This window comes from Phaethon aethereus, assembly GCF_964289735.1.
Source record: "Phaethon aethereus genome assembly, chromosome: 17".
NCBI lineage: Eukaryota > Metazoa > Chordata > Aves > Phaethontiformes > Phaethontidae > Phaethon > Phaethon aethereus.
The window spans coordinates 2,462,314-2,483,431 of NC_138593.1; the positions used below are offsets into that span (position 1 = coordinate 2,462,314).

Here is a 21,118-nt window from a genome sequence, read left to right on the forward strand (position 1 = left end):
CCGGCTGGGGAGGAGGCAGAACCCCCTTCGGGGGGGTGGCGTGGAAGGCGGGGGCGCTGCCGGCAGCCCGGCCGTGAGGGGCCGGCGCGCGAGGCGTGAGGGACAGCGCGGTCGGCGAGGGCGGGAGCCGGCCCGGAGGGGCGAGGCGGCCCGCCGCGGGGGAGGGCGAGGGGCCGGGCCGAGGAGGAGCAGCGCGGGCCGGCAGGGGCTGAGGCAGGCCGGCCGGCGGGCAGGGGAAGGCTGGCTCCCTGCGGCGGCCGCTCGCAGGTCAGGAGGCGGCTGCGCCGGTGGCTCCCCACGTTCCTGGCTCTCGGCTGCTGGGCGCCCCACGCCATGTTCTCGGTGCTCTCCTATGGCAGGCTGGTGGCCCGGGCAGTCCTGGGCGGCCTCTCGCAGACGGACTCCCGTGACTACAGCTTGGTGACAGCCAGCTGTGGCTTTGGCAAAGATTTCCGCAAGGGCATCCTCAAGAAAGGCATGTGCTACGGGGATGACGCCTGCTTCGTGGCCCGGCACCGGTCGGCAGATGTGCTCGGTGAGTGCTGGCGGGGCCCTGCTCGGGGGTGCCGAGGTGGCTTTGGCGTCGGCGTGGTGACTTCCCCTCCCTGTGCCGCCCATGGCGAAGCGGCTCGGTCTTCGGTCACAGACAAAGGAGCCGGTTCCGCCTGCAGATGTCAGCGCGAGTTCTCTTTTTTACTTTTTTTATTTTTTTAAATTTTCAAAAGAAAGCTTTTGTGCTCCTTGCTGCAGCACGACACCCACCTCGCTCAGCCTTTGGGATGGGGTGGTTTGGGTGCCGGACGTCAGGGCCCAGCTTTGGCGTTTCGCCTGTAGGTGCCCGCAAGGCCTAGTGGCCTCGAGAGCCAGGGAAACACCTTGTAGTGCATTTCACTTTCTGTGTGCCTTTAAAACCTAACCAAGCCCCATATGTATATATTGCATTTCTGCGTAAAGGTTCGTTGAAACGGACGCTTCCTGATTTTAGCGCGTGCTGTGTCCTTGTCAGGTGGAAGCAAAGTGACATTGAAGCTGGTTTCAAATGTCAAACTTCAATTTCAGTATTTGTTCTAGGCTGATTACACTCCCTGGTTTGGAGTCACGTGCAAAACGGGTCTTAAGCGTTCAAATTTTAGAAGTAGTGAATAATTATAGATAATCAGTGGAATCTTCAGTTTAGGAGCAGCATTGCTTTTGACAGTGCTTGACCTTTCTCCTGTGTAGTCACGGTTGAATTTGGCAAACTGACGCTATGCAAAAGTTAGTTTTGCAGGCAACTGAAACGAGTAAATTTTCACCAAAACTTTGACATGAAAAAAAAAAAGCTTCCCCCCCCCGACACCCTCTCCTTCTTTTTTTCTTGTTTTTAGTTTAAAACTGGTGGGATTGCACTGCAGTGTCTCATGTTGTGCCGGTGCTTGATGCTCCTTCTCACTTTGGTGCTGTCATTGTAACTTGGTTGCTGTTTAATATAGCTGAGACATTTTTTCAGGAAGCTCTGACTTGGTGCTAGGTAACAGTATTGCTGATTATTCTCAAGAGAGCTGTTACTCTAAGGGTGATGCTACAGCTTTCAAGGAGATGTGGAAAATGGGTTAATGCATTTTACATACTCTGCAGCTTTTCTGTTGTGCCTGTTCCAGAGAAACTTTTTTCTGTTAGAATTAGCTGTTGGACAACCTTACTTTAACATGTGACTAAGGCTGGCTGCCTTCAAAGTTCATACTAGGCCAGCACTGATAAATAACTGAGCGGTCAGTATTTGCCCATAGGATAAATGCAGAATCTCCTTTACTTATAGGTGTACTCTTTGCATGGGGAAGCAGGTAGATTTAGACCCACTTTGATGTTTAGGGTTTTTTGGCCATATTTGGTAATTACCATATGTGGACCTACAGCTTGTCTTGTCTTCCTGCTGGAATCAACAGAAAATGGCATTTCTAAGTTGGTCTTTGCCTTAATTTTCATGGTAACTTGAAAACAAACAGAATTGTAACTCCACTTAAGGATCAACCAGTAAAGAAAGCTTCAGACCAGGATGTCTTAAGTACCAAGAAGAAAATAATTTAAATAGAAAAGCTGTTAGTTTCTGGTTGTGTGTGTGGTTTTTTTTCCTGTAAAGCTATTTTCATGTTAGTTCTTTATTGCTTTTCTAATATACATACCAAAAATCCAAGATCACTGTACATTCTGCATACAGTAATGCTCAGGATAGGTTTTGATGTAGCCTAATTTCATGCTTTTTCTTCACCTGTAGTTCTTAGGTTTACAGACATAGTAGTTTTCTCCTTGTTTCTGCTCCTATGATCATCTCTTTGCTCTCCCTTTCTCAACCAGCTCTTCAACAGTGCTGCAAAAAGCATTTCAGCACCAGTGTTTTCCTGCCCTCAATTCCTCTTACTCTCATCACAACTCTGAGATTCCTTAATGATTTTTTTAAAGAGCCTCATAAATTTTGTACTAATTCAATACCTGCCTAACTCTGCACTTCAACAAAACTGGCTGAGCTGCACTGTTGCTTTTCAAGCTTCATTTTTCAGTGTTAGCTTAATGAAGAGGCTCACGTGGGTTTAGCCAAAGTGAACGCAGTAAGAGTGCTTTTAGAGAACAGTAAATTTCAAGTGTATCACTTAGAGTTAGTCTGCCCTAGTGGACATCAGTGACAAAGCCATGCCAGATAATTAAATTAAAATTCTTCCGTGCCAGTCTTCTCTAGAACCAATGTGTGCTAAGCATGCCTGTGTGGGATTGATATGGGTGTGGTGTAATAGTGAAAGAGCTACTCCCAGCCGTTTGGCATGAGTGCTTGGGGATTCATTTTCTTAGGTCAAACAAAAGTTGACTGGGCAGTGTGTTTATAGCAGATACACAGAACAAAAGAAGTGTTTAGCATTTCTGTATACTGTATAGTCTAAAGGCTGAAAATGTAACAGTGTCTTCTGGTCCGTGCTTTATCCTTTCATAGTAAGATCAACAGAAAGCTTATGAAGATTCATGTTATTTCCAGTCCTCCCATAGTTGTTAAAGCTTGGTAAGGCCTGTTAGTGGTGTACTTGAATCCTTACGGTTTCTATCTTGTATTTTTACTTTTGTCTGGGATGTACCTGTTAAATTTGCATGTTTTCTTCCCATTCTGAGCACAGGGAGAAACAAGAAACTCAAAAGAAGAGTGTTTCCTTTGGGATCACTCTGAGAAAAGGAAATGGCTTTACTACTAATATTAATCTCTAGAACTTTATGATTCAGGCCCATGTTTCCTTTTTGCTGCTGCTTGTACCATATTGTACCTTTTTGCATGTTCACTGTCAGTATCTTGGTTGTTCAGATTCTCAGAATATTCAGATATCTTCTTTTGACTTGGTAAACATTATGTACTTCTTCACACCTGAAGGCATGCCTTTATAACTTTTGAGGACAGAAATACTGTTTTTTCAAAGCTGAAAAACAAAACTCTACAGAAACTGACACCTCTGTTTTTCCTAACTGGCGTGCGGGAGAATTTTTAGTGCACAGGAAGCATAAAATGAACTTAAAAACTTTATTTAAATATTTCACTTATTTAACAAAACTAAACATTGAAGCTTGTTTGTAAATTTTAAGATGTCTCATGCTGGTGATCATTTTTTCTATTGTTGGGATCTGCCTTTTCTTGCTTATTCTTGCCTTATCGGGCTCCTGATGTCTTTGCTAGTTTTTTATGGGTTTTCCAAGCTGTTGTGTGACTCATTATTGAAACATTACAGCAACAAATGCGCATCCCGTGACAGCATCGTTTATACAATGTCTGTACTGGGTAGAAGTTTGGGTGTAGCCAGTGTGACTTGACTAGTCTTCCAAACTATTTCTGTCCCCAAGCAGTAGTAGGAAAAAACTGTCTGGCAGCAGGGTAGTTTGTCCACTTCAAAGTTAAAATTTGGCAACTGTTTTATCTGCTGCAAAACTTGATTTTACTTTTTTTGTGGGGATGTTGTAGAGCTGTAGGGCAGCTACTCTAAACTGAAAGGAATTGCACTTTATTTGAAAATGAAGTTTGTCGACAGCCTGTGTAGGAGGTATGTAAACCTCTAGAGTGGCGAAGCCCCTGGAATATTGTTAGTCTCACTGTCATTGAGAAAAGCAAACTACAAAGCGTAAAAGGATTTGTCGATGAAATGTCAAGGTTTTCTGGCAACTATAGAGGAAGCAATTCTTACTCTGATGCCTGAAGGTCAAAAAAGAGTATGATAAGTGGTTTATTTGGTATCATGCCTGTTAAAGAGATTGCTGTCTTATCACAACTTACCACACTAAAGGAGGCAAATTGTCTGCTTGCTTCATAGTAGCCTTTCACCTACTCTGTTGGGAGAACTCAGGATATCTTGGAGGGAGTAATCAGTGATTTGAAAAAACTTGTGTATGTGTCTTAGTTTGTAATAGACCAAATGGAATTTTCTTTTTAACATAGAAGTGTTAGTACTGTCGTTTGTAGAGAAACTTCAGATTATTGAGAAACATCCCCATTAACAATCATATTCACTGACATTCTTGTCAATACAGCTAATCCAAATGTCAGCAGAGCTGTTCTTCAGTAGCATTGAATGTAACCTCTTAGAAATGCGGTAGCTCTCTTTCTGAGAATGAAACTAAAATCTAGTTATTCTTCTTTATCACAGTTTCTGGAAGGGCATTGCACGCAACATATTCCGATGAGAATTTGCAATTGAGCACTTATTTTAATTGTAAGTCCTATTGATTCTTTTTGGTAGCAGACAATTTTCCATTCTTAAGCAGATCTGAGCTTGAAGGAAAAGCAGGTTCTGTCAGAAATCACAGAAGGAAATAAGAAAAGCTGAACACAATACGGTAGGTGAGGTGTTAATCATACCTATGTCGCAGGAAATGTTGCAAAAATCTCCCACTGTTTACTTTGGTTTATCCACACTATTAACACTGTGAGCCTGAGATTCTTCAGGCTGTAAGTAATTCCAGTACAGCTTGGCTGATGTCTGTCTATAGGACCGATCCCTCTTCATCATTTCAGTGCCAACCGCCAGTAGCAGTTCAGCTAAGAAAATATGTTCCAGGGTTGCTCAACACCTTGAGAGATTAAGTAGTTATAACTGTGTAGGGAAGTTTTTACAGAACTTTCAGAGATAAATAATAGTTTAGTGTTCTCCTGTAGCTCCCGAAATCCACTGAGTGATTTCTCTGGTTTAAATAAAGTAGGTTGGAGATCTACCTGGTAAAAACCAGGGGGGAAAAAAAAATATATATAAAGAACTACTGCTTTTTCCTGGAAGCAGATGCACAATTTAACGTTTTCAGTTCCTTGTTTCTCCTTCAGTCTGTTCTTCAATATCATCTCTCACTTTGCCTCTTGCCTTTTGTTCCTCGCTATCGCTGAGCCAGTTATTCTTCCAGTACCTTTCTATTTAATGCAAGGGTAGTTTAAGGTCTACTGTAACTTTTAAAATGCATATTGTGAATAAGTAACCTTTCCTTTTGTCACTAGTTATCAGTCACACACAATCTACCTTCAGGGATTTGTATTTAACCAGGTTATTTCTTTGTCAAAACCTGGCAGAGGGGGAGCAGACACCATTTGGCTGTAACATTGGGATCCCATAAACACTGCCAGTGAAGCTGCTAGGAGAGCAAGTGCTGGCTTTGAGCATGTAACTTGCTTTGGATGGAGAACCTATCTAGGTGTGTGATTTATCTCATCATTGATAAAACAAGAAATCTTATCAGTTTATCTCAATTCTGATATGTTGACAGATATTACGTGCTGTATTTCAAACTTGTGTAGTGCAACAGATTGTGCTTTGTTACCGTTTTAGTCTTTCTTCTGTATTTGATGCAAAACAAATTCAATCACAAGTATATCCTTTTGATACCCCTTTTATCAGGGATTCGTGGCTAATTTGGGTAAGGATCTCAAGAAATTTGAAGTTCAGCAGGATGCGTTGAATGCCTTAAAGTTAGTTGTGTGCAAAAGCAATTCCTCCTGGCACACTTGTGCCTGCCTGGTGCTTCTGTGTGTGATTATTATTCTTAGCTGATGCAACGTTTGAAAGTGTCCATCTTTCAAGAGATTTTTGAGACAGGGCAATACTTTTGGACTCTGACCATGGGTAGGTTAGTTTGCCAGCAAGCCAGAACTTCCACTCATAATGCTATTTATATTAAGCAGGGTTTGATTAGTATTGTGGGTTTGTTCTGAACTTAAGCCTGTTGATTTTGTATTTGCTCTGAACTAGATGGAACATCTGGATCTGACTTAGAAAAGCGTGTGGTGAAAAGCACATATTACTAGTCTCAGCACCGGCTGGCTGTTCCTGAGCTTCTGTAGTTTACCTGACGTGTTGGCAGTCAAAACAACTTTACGTTTGCATTTCAACTAGTATTTTATCCCAGGTGCTTTTAGCATTTTGAAATAAATTTTAACAAGTTTCAGTGTCAGTATCTTCCTCAGTTTCAATGCCGCAGCATCAGTCACTTGTGGTTGCTCTTGAAACTTAGTTACAACTGTCCCTCTGTGAGAGATCTTGATACACGGAGTCATTAAGTTGGAAAGAGCCAGTTTTTGGACTGACACATGCAGCGAGTATTTAATCTGGCAGTAGTATTTGTGTACTTTCCAGCAGAAGGTGGTGTAGTGGAGTGCCAACTCTCAAAGATTCTGAAAGGTTAGTTAAATAGTTAAATACTTGAGAAGCATTTATTCTTTTGAAGTAATTTATTGTGAAATTTTCAATTGCTTTATTTGCAGTGGTTGTTCATCTAGCCACAGGCATTTCACTATGTCACGTGGACATTTGTGTAACTTCTGTGTAGGCTTGAACAGGGAATATCCAAAGAAATATTCTTTCTATACAATTTATTTTCTGATTTACTGAATAGCTTGGAAAAAATCAAGGACTGTACAGTTTGATTGCAGCAATTCTTCTCAGCCATGCAGTTTCTTAACTGTCCTGTGATTACTAATTTGTTAGACGGTTATTTTAAGTGAAATGGTGGCTGTTGGAAGACAATATTTAATGTTTTATGGTGAAATATGAGAAAATGAAAACCTGAGTAATCTTTTTCACTTGTTAAAACAGTAGTTATTTTGAATATATGCTTTTTTTTTGAGTTTGATGAAAACAAGATAATCTAAATGAATAGAGTTTGGCGTTATTCCTTGGCAGTGATAGTGCCAATAGCAGTACCTTTTGAATTTTCCTTTCATGACAGAGGGAAGACATGGTATTACATAAAAATTAGTCCATTTATAAGTTTAGTTTTTGGTTCTTGCTATTTCTGGATTTTGAAATAACTCACAAATAGTTTTGCTCCTTGATTGCTGTATATCAAATATCACAAAGTTTTCTTAAATTTTATTCTCATTTTCATTTCATATATTTCAGTAGCAGTTTATTCAATCTGTTTTAAAATCAGATATTCCTGTCCCATAAAACTGTTTAGTTGATGTTGAGAATGCAGAATGTAAAGACAGTTTCTATTTTAAAACCATGCTGAAGGTAGGACAGGATGGCTGAAGATCTTGAGGAATGTAAAAAATCTTCTTTTAAGGCAAAAACAATAAAGGTGGATGTCTTCTAGGTGGCACTGAGTGGTATAGGACTTCTTGAATGTGATTTGCCTGCGTGCTGCCATCGAGATCAATGGCAGCAGTAATTGCTGGAGCGGGAGGAAGCATTTGCCTGCTCTGGCAGTGTTCATGAACCATGCTTTGGGAGCCAACAGGGTCATTTAGCTTAAATTAAATGAATTGGCCAGTCATCTTTAAGAGATACAGTTTTTTAAAAAAAAAAGGGGGGGGTGGGGGAACCAAACCTTTGCAAAAAACCCCCCACATTGTCCATTTTTGGCAAGGACAAGAAATAGATGCCAGTGGTGGTACATGAGTTAGTGAGCTGGGGTGTTACAGTGAAAGCGTATGCCGCGGCCCGCCCGTGAGTGTGACGGTCCCGTATGCTTCTGTGCTGGCGATGGGGAAGGAATGCTGATTCTTAAGCAGACAATCTGTTCCCTTCAGTGTGGTAGAAAGCTAAGTCAGAGGACCTACTTGTGGACTGTCTAGAGGATGATTGTTTTGGAAGGCACAGGCAGAATGTACTTAAAGCTGTTTATAGCTTGCAAAAAGCAGATAGGAAGGCAGACAGACAAAGCCATTTCATGGCTCAGGTTAGAGCGTGAAGTGTGCTGCCATGATTACGGATTCAGATTTCCTGCCTGGAGTGAGAAGTGAGCAAAGAAGATCAGGTGGCATACTCTTATTTTTGCTTTAAAAATTTAAATGGGTTTTAATAATGAACCCTATCAGGTGCTTGCTAGGACGGCTTTCTTGTACTGTATACTAATGCTGTAGTGTTTCTGTTTAAATATTTCCCAAAAAGACTAATGCAAAAATGGTTGACTGATGACTTGAGAGAGCTCTGTAACTTGTGACAAGCTTGTTTTGTAACCACGTTAGGAGCCAAAATCTTTGGACAGTACTTGTCAAACATCATCTTTTCATTGCATTAACCCTGTTGTCAGTGAAGCGATGCTGTAGTCAGCTAGCAAAAGTACATCTGGATTGTGTTCATCTTAAAGGGAAAAAAGTCCCTCATCTGATAACTTCATGTAAAGCAAGCATCATCATCTGAACTGCAGCTTAGTTTCTATTTCAAATTCTGGATCTAGAACTTTTTCTTAATAATATCTTATTCTAGACTTGTCTGCGTGGCAGCAGAAAACAAAGGGTTAATCCAGTATTAACCCGAAGTTGTGCGACCTGTAAAGAGAGAGGTTTAATTTGTTCTTGAAGAAATCAGAAAAGGCATTTCTGAGAATGCCAGGGTTGCTTTTGCATGAACTTCTTCCCAGGATCTAGTCTGAAGAGGTGAATACAGGGATTTGCCTTCCTATAGCGTTCTTCTAAGAAAGGACAAAGCAGGTGTCTAAAAGGTTGTGCACTATTTTTGGGAGAAATCTGATTAATGTTGATAGGCTGTTCAGAATCTGGCTATAACCTCCTGTCAGATTATAGTTCATGCCAAGGTCGGCTCTAAACCTTCCGTCTCAGTTTCAGATGGTGTCCCATGTGAAGGGCATTTGTAGATGAGTCAAACTTAGTTTTACCTTCTCAGTCAAACTTTCATGCCTTTGCTAATAGCAGCATTTTTGTGAGACTGTTGTTCTTCAGCACAAGCTGAGCTCTGAAATTGGCTCTCTGTGCTTTTGTCGTGAACATACTATTTTAGCTTTATTATGTTACAGAAACCTGTGCTTGAAATGCTTAGTCCCTTACCTGCTGAGGATCAAAAAGATTTTTGGAAAAACTTCCAAGTAGAAATATTTTTATGCCTTAAATAATACCTTCAGACAGTATTTTACTTTTTGTTGTTAAAGCTAGTTGAGAAAGTTCAAAATAATTTAGCCAAATGGGCAGTAGAATATCATATCTGCTGCTTATCCACCTCTGACCATCCCCCTTTTCTATGTGCATCTTCGCTATTTGCCTCTGCAGTTGCTCAGAAGCTTCCCAAGCTTTGGCAGAATTGGTCTAATTTTCTGATATCTAGGTTGTTTTAAATAACCGCATGAAAAATGACTGGATCATAGGCAGTTCCCATTCTCTTGCTGGGCTGAAGCTGTAGGCAACACACTATCCTTGCAGAGCTAGGTCCCAGCATTCTGTTGCTCCCATGGTTTTTTTGAACATGCTTTGAAAATAGAAGTTTAGTTTCTGCAGAAATTGATATTACCAATTAGAAAGCATTATCCTTCAGATGAGCAAGTAGCTTGAGAAAGAACTTTGGGCCACTGAGTAGTGAAGAAGTTTATTTATCACTTCTGTCCTATTTAAAATCTTAACCTTCATATTTAAAACCAGTAGAAACTCTTCTTCATTTTTAATGGGCTAATCAAAGATTAATGTGATTGAATCCTCCTGCTTCCCCCCAAATTCCCCATTAGTTGTTCTTTAGTGAAGTCAGCCTCCTCACAGAGTTCTCAGCATTGGACTTTTGCCTTCTCTTCAACAATTCAGATGAATTATAATACTTAGAGATTTGTCTAGGAGCTGATGTCAGAAGTTATCTTAAAAATGCTCAGAATTTTTTTCTCTTAATCAAAAATGTTTTTCAAGCAGGTGCTATGTCCTACTTTTTAGTTGCTGAATATGGTAAGTGATGTTGAGAATTAAAAACCTTGCTTTGGAAACCATTTCTTTTTGTATAACTCTCATTTTCTGTTTTCTTATAGGGGTAGCAGATGGTGTAGGTGGCTGGAGAGACTATGGGGTTGACCCTTCTCAGTTCTCAGGGACTCTAATGCGAACATGTGAACGTTTAGTAAAAGAAGGACGGTTTGTACCAAGTAATCCTGTTGGGATTCTCACCGCAGGTTATTGTGAGCTGCTGCAGAACAAAGTACCTTTGCTTGGTAAGAGAGCAAAAAACCATACATTAGATCTGTGTTGTATGTTATCTAGACATATACTTGGTCAAGATTGCTTAAATCTATTGTCAGCTTCTACAACAAATTTGTAGACAGTTATCTTCTCGTAATTAACCAAAAAATACAGAAATGTAGTTGTGTAGGTAGCATCCTTATTTTCTCTTGTGTGTTTAAAAACTGTCCTGATTCATTCAGTAAGGCAGGCAATGTTTGTGTATGTATACAATAAAAATAAAAGGCAAAAGAGCCTGTGTGTGTGAAGGGCGGTAATACACCAGTGCTTGCAGAGCATTTGCAAAATGAGTTCTGCAGCAGAATACGCTATGGCATGTGCGCTCACTGTTACGTATGTATAAATAACTGTTCTCCGTTGATGGGTGGTTGTGGCGCTTTGCTTAAGCTATGCAAGCAAAAATATTTTCTGACGATAATTGGATGCAGTTCTGCTCATTCCTTGTCCTACTGCTCCTGTTGCCTTTTATGTCCACTGAACAACCTAATGGGTTGACTGAAGTAGTTTATATCATACAACTACTGGTACCCTATATTACTTTCGTAATTCTTTGGGGGGGAATCATTACAGATCTTTTTTGAAAGCAAACTCGAGTAGATGCTTAGCATATTCTGTGTCAAAGTTGATTTTAGACGGGGCATCCAGCTGCCTTGGGAATGGTGAGCAGATACAGAGGCAACATTTGGCCTCAGCTGACAACCTTGAAAACAGAATACTTTTCTAAAGGGCATGTGACCTCTTATGCACCAAGAAAGTGTTACCCTGCATGATATGCATGCTTCTCACCTGACCTTAAACTTCTGTGCCAGAAGAGTGCTGTGTAAGCTATATTTAACTTGTCTGCTGAGCTTCGGAACAGATGTTTCTTGCATTATATGCCTAAAGAATAGGTTCGAACCTCAGAAGTGACCTTAAGTATCACTAAAATAGCAGTGGTCAGTAATTACATTAGGATTTTGTGTGTTTAATAGTGCTTATTTGTGCAAAGCAGATGTAGCTGTAAGTGATCTACAAAGTGGGCCACTGGTGAGAGCTCTCATAGCGGCTTTGTAGACGGAGGCAGTCCTGCTTGGCTTGACCTTTCAAATTCTGAAAAGCAGCATATGCTGAGTCACAAGATCTGCATTCCACACATGGCCTCCTAGTTACGCTCTGCTAATAGAGTCAGAATTTGAAACTAATGATCCTTAGTGTTTCTCCTTTAACAGAGAACAGTATTTCTGGAAGTCGAAATGGAATGCTGGAATTAGCACAGCAATTAGCATTTAGAGTTTATTTAAAATAAAGGGAAGGGAGAGGACTTCATTCAGGAGGATTCATTAGGCAATAACTTTTCCTTGCTGTTGTGCTTTAAGTCTTGATACTTGGTTCATCAGAATTTAATGTAGCAATTATTTTAAAGTAAAACTCAAGTGGGAGGAAACTGTGCCATTTATTTCAATACTATTCTTGTACTGCAGAACGATCTTGGACACTGTCATAAATAAAATCTGAATTTTTCCTAAGATACTGCTTTGACTTGCCATCCACCAAGAGCAGAGAAGGCCCTGTATATTCACTAGAGAACAAATTAAGTGCAAGTGTATTGCAGGGAACTCCCTGGATTAGAAGGGGAAACTTCTGGAATAGGTGATGCCAGCTGGACTTGTGCAGTAGCAGGCCTGACTATAAGTTTAGCTCATGGCAAGCTTATGGTCTGTCCAACATGTAGCTGTGCTTGGAAACTTCTGCTGGAAGGACGTTAGGATAGAAGATGAAGACTATTCACCAGCCTGTACGTTAGAGGCAGGAGTCAAGAAGAAATGCTTTAGCTGTTGGTGGATGTGCTGTCCGATTTGCAGAAACTAAGTGATTGCTGCTTGCTGTGAAGGGCTTAGTCTGTGGATGGGTATCTTTGCAATACAGTTATTTTTGTGGCTTGCAACCAGGCACAGTTGGTGGCTACTTCCCAGTGAATGAATCAAGAATTCCTCAGTGCCCTCAAGCATGGCTGGGATAGTTCTGAGCACGGTTGACAAGTAGATCTGTGTCCGTTCTGTCTTACTCTAATCTGGAATAGTATTTGTCTCTGAAGCATATTTTCTTTAAAATGGTGTAGTTAGTATCCTGAAGATATGACAGAATTACTTTTTTTTAAATATGAAGATAGCTCTACGGAGCCGTACTATGAAGAAAAGTGTTTAAATGCTCTGAGTAGTGGAACAATACCTAAGAACCGCTTGCAATTAGGTATTTACTTGGCATGGTTTGTTTACAGCTGATGAGTGAAAATGTGTGGAGAGCACCTGGCACTGTATGGATGCTTCTAGAATTCTGTTATCTCAATGATTTTGGAATTTCAGTATTTTATGTGACTTCTGTAAATCCAGTCCTATAGCAGAATGTGCTGACATATGTTGGGATGGAAAGCTGTAAATAAAGTGGAACAAAACAGGTATTTGTCAGCATAATGTGTTTACCAAAATCAAAGCAGGAAAAGTAAGTTCTACACAAAAATCATAGTTTGTGTTGCAAAGATTTTTAGCATTTTGCTATTTTAAATGTATATTTATTTTGGCATTATTGAGTATTTCCACTTCTGATTTTTAAGCTTTGAAAAACATTTGAATAACTGGACTATGATTCAAATCAGTGTAAGAATAAGCAATTTCTGTAACGCTAACTCCAGGTACCATGCTGTGTTTGCTTCCAGGAAGCAGTACAGCTTGTATAGTAGTTCTGGACAGAACGAGTCATCGTTTACATACAGCCAACTTGGGAGATTCTGGATTTTTGGTAGTCAGAGGAGGAGAAGTAGTACATCGATCTGATGAGCAGCAGCATTACTTCAACACTCCGTTCCAACTGTCGATAGCTCCACCAGAAGCAGAAGGAGTTGTCTTAAGTGACAGGTAAGATGGAGGAGGATCTTAAATTTTTAATCTGTGTAGGTGATCAACTCCTGAAAGGTTGCAGTTTTGCTGCTACAGTGTTCTTTGTATAGAGCTTTGCAGCGTAGCACGTGGGATTTGAGTATATATCCAGCCCAAGGGTCTTATACCAGCCCTGCTGTCTATAAGGTAAGGCAAACATTTCTCACCTTGTGCTTAACAAATTTTGTGTGCTGTTGCACAGTCCAGATTTATTGGACTAGTGGTTATTCATTCACAGTGGCATATTCCATAGTCTGTGGGGTGCAGTAGGCATGTTCTGACCCATGGAAAGACGTTACTCAATAAAGCCACTGTAACAAGACTGCGGCGGGTGTACGCACCGGTCATCCCGCTTGAGTGGCTTGTCTTATCAGTGGCTTTCATCCCCAGTCCCTGTCTGTACTCTCTTGAGACTGGTTTGGAGCACGCTAATTTAGATATCTTGGCAGGGAGGTAGCAAGTCCTTGAAGAATAGAGCAGAGGGACATGTGACTGTAACTTGTGTTTCCACATCGCAGTGTTTCCCGCAGCATATTGTAGCTGATCAAAACGAGCAAAAAAAACCAAAAAAAAACAAAAAAAAAACCAAACCCAAAACTGGCGGAACACCAAGCTGGGAAATGAGAGTGTTAGGAAAGGACAATCTGTTCACAGAAATGAGTCGTTTCAAAGGTAGACTTGTACTTGTGTTTTCCCCTAAGACTGTCAGGCTGATCCATCCTCTGACTTCGTGAAGTCTCACCAGTAAAATAAAATACATATTTTTAAAAAAATCAGCTTTCAAATATGATGTAAAATACATCTCTCAGATCAATGGTTGTACACTCATTAAAGTAATACACCCCTTCTGAATACAGGAGGATGAGAAAGGGTTCTTCAAAGAGTGACCATAGTATGCAATAGGCATTTTAAGTTTTGGATACTGCATCGGCCTTGATACTGAAAGCATTCTAAAGGTTATAACTTTGAATGCCAAAATAGTCTTTTTGAAAATGTTTAAGTTGTTGGAACTCCTGAGCATTCTTGCATGTGTTTTTATTACTTCATCATAAGACTGCAGAGAGGAAGCTAGGGTAGAACTCTGAAATCCAAACTTTAAATAATCTAACCTCTTTATTAGACTAAAATTAAATGATTGTTTGAAATTCCAGAACTATAAAAATCTTAATTTTTCTGAGATTCTATGCCATCTGTGGGAAGACAAAAAACTGAAAGCACAAGGATAATTGATAATGTCTAGCGCAAGTCAGGAAAGCAATCTGAGTCATCACATAATAAGGAAAGCGCAAGATAAATAAGCTCCCACACTTCAGTTCTGAATCATGATTATAGCTTTCTGGCTAGTTTCTGCACTGTTCTTGACGTTAATTAGTACTCCTGTGTTGTCTAAATGCTCCTCCAGTACTTTTTTCTTTAATTTGTTGTCCCAGTTAAATGTTACATTTGTCTATATATGGGAATAGGCAGGCAATCTTAACTCCATTAACCTGCCTGAAGCTACAAATCAGTTGAGCAAAGCAGCTTTTCTGCTTTTTGGCATAGCCAAATGGCATGGGATGCAGCAGTTTCTCCCTTTTAAAGACCCCTGAAGAATCTTTAAAAATGAAGGGTTTGTCATTATGCTGCTTCTGAGAATCGGATTTTGCAGCAATATTCAATGCCAAAATGGGTATTTTCTCCTCTTGGTATTGTGTAATTTATTAGACATAAATAGACCTAAATAGGCTGTGGTCTCCTGGTAGCAATTTCTAGACATGTTTCATATTCCATTGCACTAGAAAGTGATTGAGGATCCCTGAGTGTTTTGGCCGTTCCTGTTATGAATTGTCCTTTCAAGTATAGCTCTCTTACATATTTAAGATGAGTGAGAAGGAAGCCCCGAGCTGCCATTCTACTTAATGGTTTCCATGGAGATACACTTGTGAAGCAGATTAGATGGCAGGATTGTTCATCTGGGAATTTTAAATGCAGATCCTTTGTGGAATAGCTGGAACAGTACCTGTTTGCAATCACAGTTCTTCTGTTGTAGCTTTCTTGACAAGCAGTCCTGGTGCACAAGCTTCACAGTTAGTGATTATATCTTTCTTTTGCAGAAAAACATGTAACAGTAGTGAATTACAAAAGCTGTTGGCGTGCTGGTTTGACATTGCTTGGTGCCTTAGTGAAAGCTGGAGTCCTTTTCTTTAACATATCTGTCATCTTCACAGCCCCGATGCTGCTGATAGTACTTCTTTCGACGTCCAACTTGGAGACATTATTTTGACTGCAACAGACGGACTGTTTGACAACATGCCTGACTACATGATTCTGCAGGAGTTAAAAAAGCTGAAGGTAGGGGTGTGTATTCTGAATCTCTCACATCTTTTGTGCTGCTTATCCCTCATAGTTACTGCCGTTACTTTTGATGCACTTAACTTCCCTATTGTATATAAAAGACCCAGCACAAAGTGCGATCGTTTGGAGACCTTGCAGTTAATACTGCATATGAGCAGCAGAAAGGGGTGTTGAGCCCAAAACGCCATCTCTTGGATCTGCATCCAGCCTGAGTCCAGAAGCAGCAGCTTGGGCATAAATTTCCCCTGTAGCAGCTGGTACCGTGTCACTGACTGGTGAGGGGAAGGGGGAGATGCTCACTAGCAGGCACTGCCCCTGGCCAGCTGTTCACACATTGTGTTGTATCCGTACTTGCAGTTTGTAGATGATATACATGAAAATACAGCTTTCTTTTACGGGTTATTTGAGGGAGTGAGCTGTATACTTAAAAATAATTTGAAGCTTTTCTGAAGGCTTATAAAACAGTAATTGTAAAGTAGCATGGGCTGTCTGAATTGTGGGTTGCATGTGCTTGAAATTCTTTAATGTTTTGTAAAAAAACTTCATGGCAGCTTTTCCAGGTTAGTGGCCACAAACGTTCTCTTTAGCTAGTAAAAATACATTAAAATATTTTAATTCGGATGAGAACATTTAGCTTAAGGCTATTTACTTACAGAAAGGAAAGTATACTTAGGAGGTATCAATATGTATAATCTCCCTGAGGAAACTATTTTGATGTTATGAAATGCAAATAAGGTTAACATGTAGAATTATAGTGCGGTTTTAAAAAAAATTTGCCTGCTCTTATCCTGCAGCTACATAACTGAAAGGTGGTGTCAGACAGGGAATGGGTCCTTTCAGCCACAATGTCTGAGGTGCCTCTCTCTGCCCAGCAGGCAGATTCTTGAGCTTTCCCCTCTCTGCGGTCCCCCCCGATGACTCTCCTCTCTTCTCGGTGCAATATTTGGGTCTCAAAGTGAGCGGCATATAGCTGTGAAATGCAAAATGTGACCGTACTGCAGCACAAGCCGTCAGCGGTGTTTATCTGGCTAGCAAAGGCAGTGACAGCACTGAAGATGTGTCACGGTTTGGAAGGGCCTGGCGGGCTGGTCGCTAACCTGCGCGGCTGTTACTTACGCTATAGCCAGGTCCTACCTCTGTCTGCTCTGCTTCCACCTTCCTTCTGCTGCGTGGACCTAAGGTTAGCCTGGGCGGACACTGGAGAGGGAATTCCCTCGTGGAGGAAAGTTGAGCTCCACCTTTTGGCGTGTTTGGGAAAGGCGTTGAAGTTCCCCGTGAGGTTCAGCCGAAAGTTAATCATGTAAATGCCTGTTAATTCCCCAAACTGCAGGGAAGACTCTTGAAATGACAAGGCATTTTAAAATGGTAACAAACAAAAAGAGTGGCGGTCGTTGTGTCATGTTGGCTTGAGGAAGAAAAGTCTGGGAGTAAAGCAGCAGAGTTACTGAAACGGGGGGAAAAAAATGGCACTTAAAATGCAGTCTGTAGAAAGTTTGCATGCTCAAGAAGGTTTTTTTTCCTCATCCAACTTTTAAAGTGCCCCTTCTCCCCATGTGTGCTCTTGTCGATTTGGGTAGGAGGGTCAGAGAAGTAAGACTTCCCATTCAAGGTAAAACATAATTACTTCAACAGAGCCTACTTTGTGCAGAAAGGATGGTTCTCCCAGTGTGACGGGCTGGCATAGCTATCAGATGTCCTGCTTCCCTTCTACTGTTCAGTCTGTTTTGAGTATTCACCTTCTAAGTTTCTAATTTCTGCAAATCCTCCAAAACCAAGTCTTGTAGCTGCTGGTGGGGAACAGGTCTGGACTTCAGTTGTGAAGATTTGTAGTTCTAACCCAAATTTATAAAGCCCAAAAGGTGGTGAGGGTTCCATTTGGAGGAGGAGGTGATAACTAATGCCCTAATCTGTGAGAGAGAGGTCAGGGATCTATAAAACTGACACGCATCAGCAAAACAACTACCGGTAGACTTTCTTGTAAGAATAAACTTTTTTCCTTTTTAATTTAGAACTCCAACTATGAGAGCATACAGCAGACTGCAAGAAGCATTGCTGAGCAAGCTCACGAGCTGGCATATGATCCCACTTACATGTCGCCGTTCGCACAGTTTGCATGTGACAATGGATTGAATGTGAGAGGTAAGATTTTTCTTTTTTCCTCCTCCTCCCACTCCTGCTGTCTTTGAGAAATCCTAAGCAAAGTGAAGTTTTGTTGTTCCAAAATCTGATAGGAGAACAGAGCATTAAGAAATGTGGTTGGCAGTAGAGTGCCAAGCAGGCGCGCTGGGTTTGGCAAGGACCCCAGCTCCTGACGCAGGTCATCCCAGCCCCCGGCTGATTAGAAGCCTCCTGTGGGGAAGCAGCTGGAATGCAGAGAACGCAGTGCACTGATTTTTTTTTATTTTATTTTTTTAAATCTATTATGTACACTCCTGCCCCAGGAATTCTGCCTGACACAAGTTCTCCAGGCTCTTAGGGAACTGTACTTGACTTGTTCCCTAGATTTGTGTGTGTGGGTGGTGTTTGGGTTTTTGTTGTGGTGTTTTTTTTTTTTTTAAGGTCTTCTATTATTGATGCTTTGTGGTCAAGGTTCTGCCCACTCTTTGATGTTGTGGGGGTTTTTTTTGTTTTTCTGACCTTTGTACCATTAGCATCCCTGTCCTGATCTCTCTGCCGGTTCTATTTCCTATGCTCTAGAAAGATACTGATACCTGGCAGAGTTCAGAGTCTTGTCAAACACCTTTCTTTTTTTTTTTTTTTTCTTTTTTAAATAAATAAAATTCTGCTCGTCAAGATGTTCTTGTTATCTCTGTATCAGAAGGGCAGGATTTCCTGCAGGACCCTTAAGCGTCTTTCCTAAAGGTAGAGACAGTAGCTGTAAAGCTTGGGCTCCGTGCTGCTACAGAGCTCAGTCACTCAGTAATGAAACTGCAGATCTCCCGAGTCCAAAGGACTGCGTACCCAAATACCTCTCCTTTGAGCTATTTCTGTAGGATTTCACTGTATTGCTTTAGCTGTTGAGGTTTGAAAAGTGACTACTAAAAATGTTAAGTGCCTTTTAGAAAGATATGTGGTAATACAGTGCTGGAGAAGATGCTAAGAGGTGTTTGATTTACAGTAGAAATTCCTGAGAAGATGCTGACTTTATTGCAGCTTGCTTGTAACAAAGCAGGCAGGGGTTTTGTACTTTTATAAAATAAATAGTCTGCTAGAAAACAGGCTTTCTTCTCTGCTGGCTAACAGCAATGTTCAAGGTTCTGTGCTCCTCTGACAGTTTGTGATCTCAGTGTAGCTTTAAAGGAGAGCGCTCTTTTGCTGTGTTAAATGCCATTGTGTTTTGGGAAGGAGGGGGAGGAAGCAGAGTTGTTGTGTCTACATAAAACAGTGTAAATATTCAAAACTGTTTTTAAAAGGGCTTTCCCTGGGGGAATGTCACAGATTAGAAGAAGATGACCCACTGTGGTTTGACATAGTTTTACTTTTCTTATATTACAGGGGGAAAACCAGATGACATCACCGTCCTTCTTTCTATTGTAGCCGAGTACACAGACTGATCTGCCCAGAGTGTCAGCTTCTGAGGTTTTTGTTAGCCCCGTGCTCCTAGCTTCACACGTACGGTTTCCTGCTGGCAGGATTGCTTTCTTCCTTTGCTGCTGATCTCAGCAGCCCGTTCTCGAGCTCGTTGCCTGTCTTGAGGCACAACCGAAGTCCTTGTGAAGAACCACGCGTAGTATGCTGGCCTTTGTCCGTCAGCGAGAAACGAAGAAGCTCAAGGCTTGAAGCATGGTCGTGCAGAGCTTAGTCATTGTCCTTAAAGGGAGGAGGATCAATCCCACGGAAATGTGACATACTTTCGAAGGAATAGAATTGGTTTCTCATCTTTCAGACTAGATTCAATAGATAAAGCCTCTAGCAGAGGGCGTATTACTCTATCTACTAGAAACATTCACTGTTCATTACGGGGTATGTTAGAGAACACAGTTTCATAAGCATAGTCTTGTTCCAGTGATAGCTGAGGTTTCGTGTTTCTAAGCTCCAGTTTTCAGGAGGTTTATAACTGCTGTAAACATTCTGCTCTTGCCATACGTGGTGTCAGCCTAGGAGCCTTTTCTAGTATGAAATTTCAAAAAACATACTTAGTTCAAGTTATATGGATGCAAATGTGTTTTGTGATTTCAGGTGCTTAACTGTGATCTTAAAAGTTCTGCAGATCATTCGTCCATAATGGGCCTGGTATCTGGATGTTTTGGCTGTGGATAACTTTTTTAAATTTTTTTTTTTTTTTTTTAAATCAACAATTTTAACTCAGTCTCAAAAAGCCGAACTGGCCAAAGTTGAGGTCCTTTCAGCATTTTAACCCATCTCACCAGCATGGGATGATATGGTTGTAAATGCTGCAGTGGGAGGTTGCACAAGGGGCAGATCATCCTCAACTCTGAACGTCTTCACTTTTGGTAGATAATTCTGTTGTTAATGAAACATAATTTGTGTTAATAATTGCCATTCTCACTTGGGTAGAACAGAATATGCTGCACCAGTTTAAGTCCAGTCGATCCTTACCTTTCCGACTCAAACGAGCACCTCTTTGCTTGTGCTGTGGCAGCAGCAGGAAGTACGTAAATGGAAACTTTTAATGAATAATCAGCAAAACTTACATTTCAGTAACTAAAATTTAGGGGTTTTGGAATGAACCTTAATGATGTTTACAGTTACCTAACAGCCACTTTGCAATATCGCATTTACTTTTGAATTACAGTAGCTCACATTCGTTCCCCCTGTTCCAGCAAGCTTTCCTTTTCCTTTCCTGAGGTTCATACAAAAAGCTGATAGCTGTAAAGATATATATATTTTTGGTCAGTTTTTCATTAACTTTTTTGCTGGTAGAAAAGTATGTAGAAATAAATTAAAGCCATGTTTTTATATATAAAAAGTCGGGTAATGTTGCTGTTTAGGGGAGTGCAGTTAAACTTGGTCAGTAAGTAATCTTACCTGCTCTCAGAAGGAGATTTTTACTACCTGGTTTATTGTATTAAAACTGTTTAAGTTTGAGGTTACCTCAACTTGTTTAAAGAATTTTTGTGGACTTGTACTGTATATTTGCGTAACTATGTCAAGCTTTTATTTAAGATCATTTAACATGTACCATGTACATGTCATTTTACTATATTTCAATGCATCATGCTTGTAACAGGCATTTCATTTATTATAAGTGATTAATTTGGAAGCTCTTCGGTAATTTATCTGCTATTCCTAAATTGGCATAATGTTAGCTATCTATTTTAAATCACCTTGTAATTACTTGTCAAAATGCCTTAACTACCCTAACTTGACCAAAATACTATTTTGGTGAGGGTATGGGGAGGATTATATTGATGAAGAAAAATCAATTAGTTCTGCGATCCATGGAACAGCCAGTGGTGGATAACTTTGCACA

At 40.7% G+C, this 21,118-nt stretch overlaps 1 protein-coding gene across 1 annotated transcript; it reads left to right on the forward strand.

Moving 5' to 3' along the window:
• Positions 1 to 333: 333 nt before the first annotated feature.
• On the forward strand, positions 334 to 19,238 carry PPTC7 (protein phosphatase targeting COQ7; the record flags this gene model as incomplete). Its single annotated transcript, XM_082007637.1, has 6 exons — positions 334 to 535; positions 10,231 to 10,410; positions 13,131 to 13,329; positions 15,558 to 15,681; positions 17,694 to 17,823; positions 19,180 to 19,238. The coding sequence occupies 6 exons, from the start codon at positions 334 to 336 to the stop codon at positions 19,236 to 19,238; spliced, it is 894 nt and encodes a 297-aa protein (XP_081863763.1).
• Between the last annotated feature and the right edge of the window lie 1,880 nt (positions 19,239 to 21,118).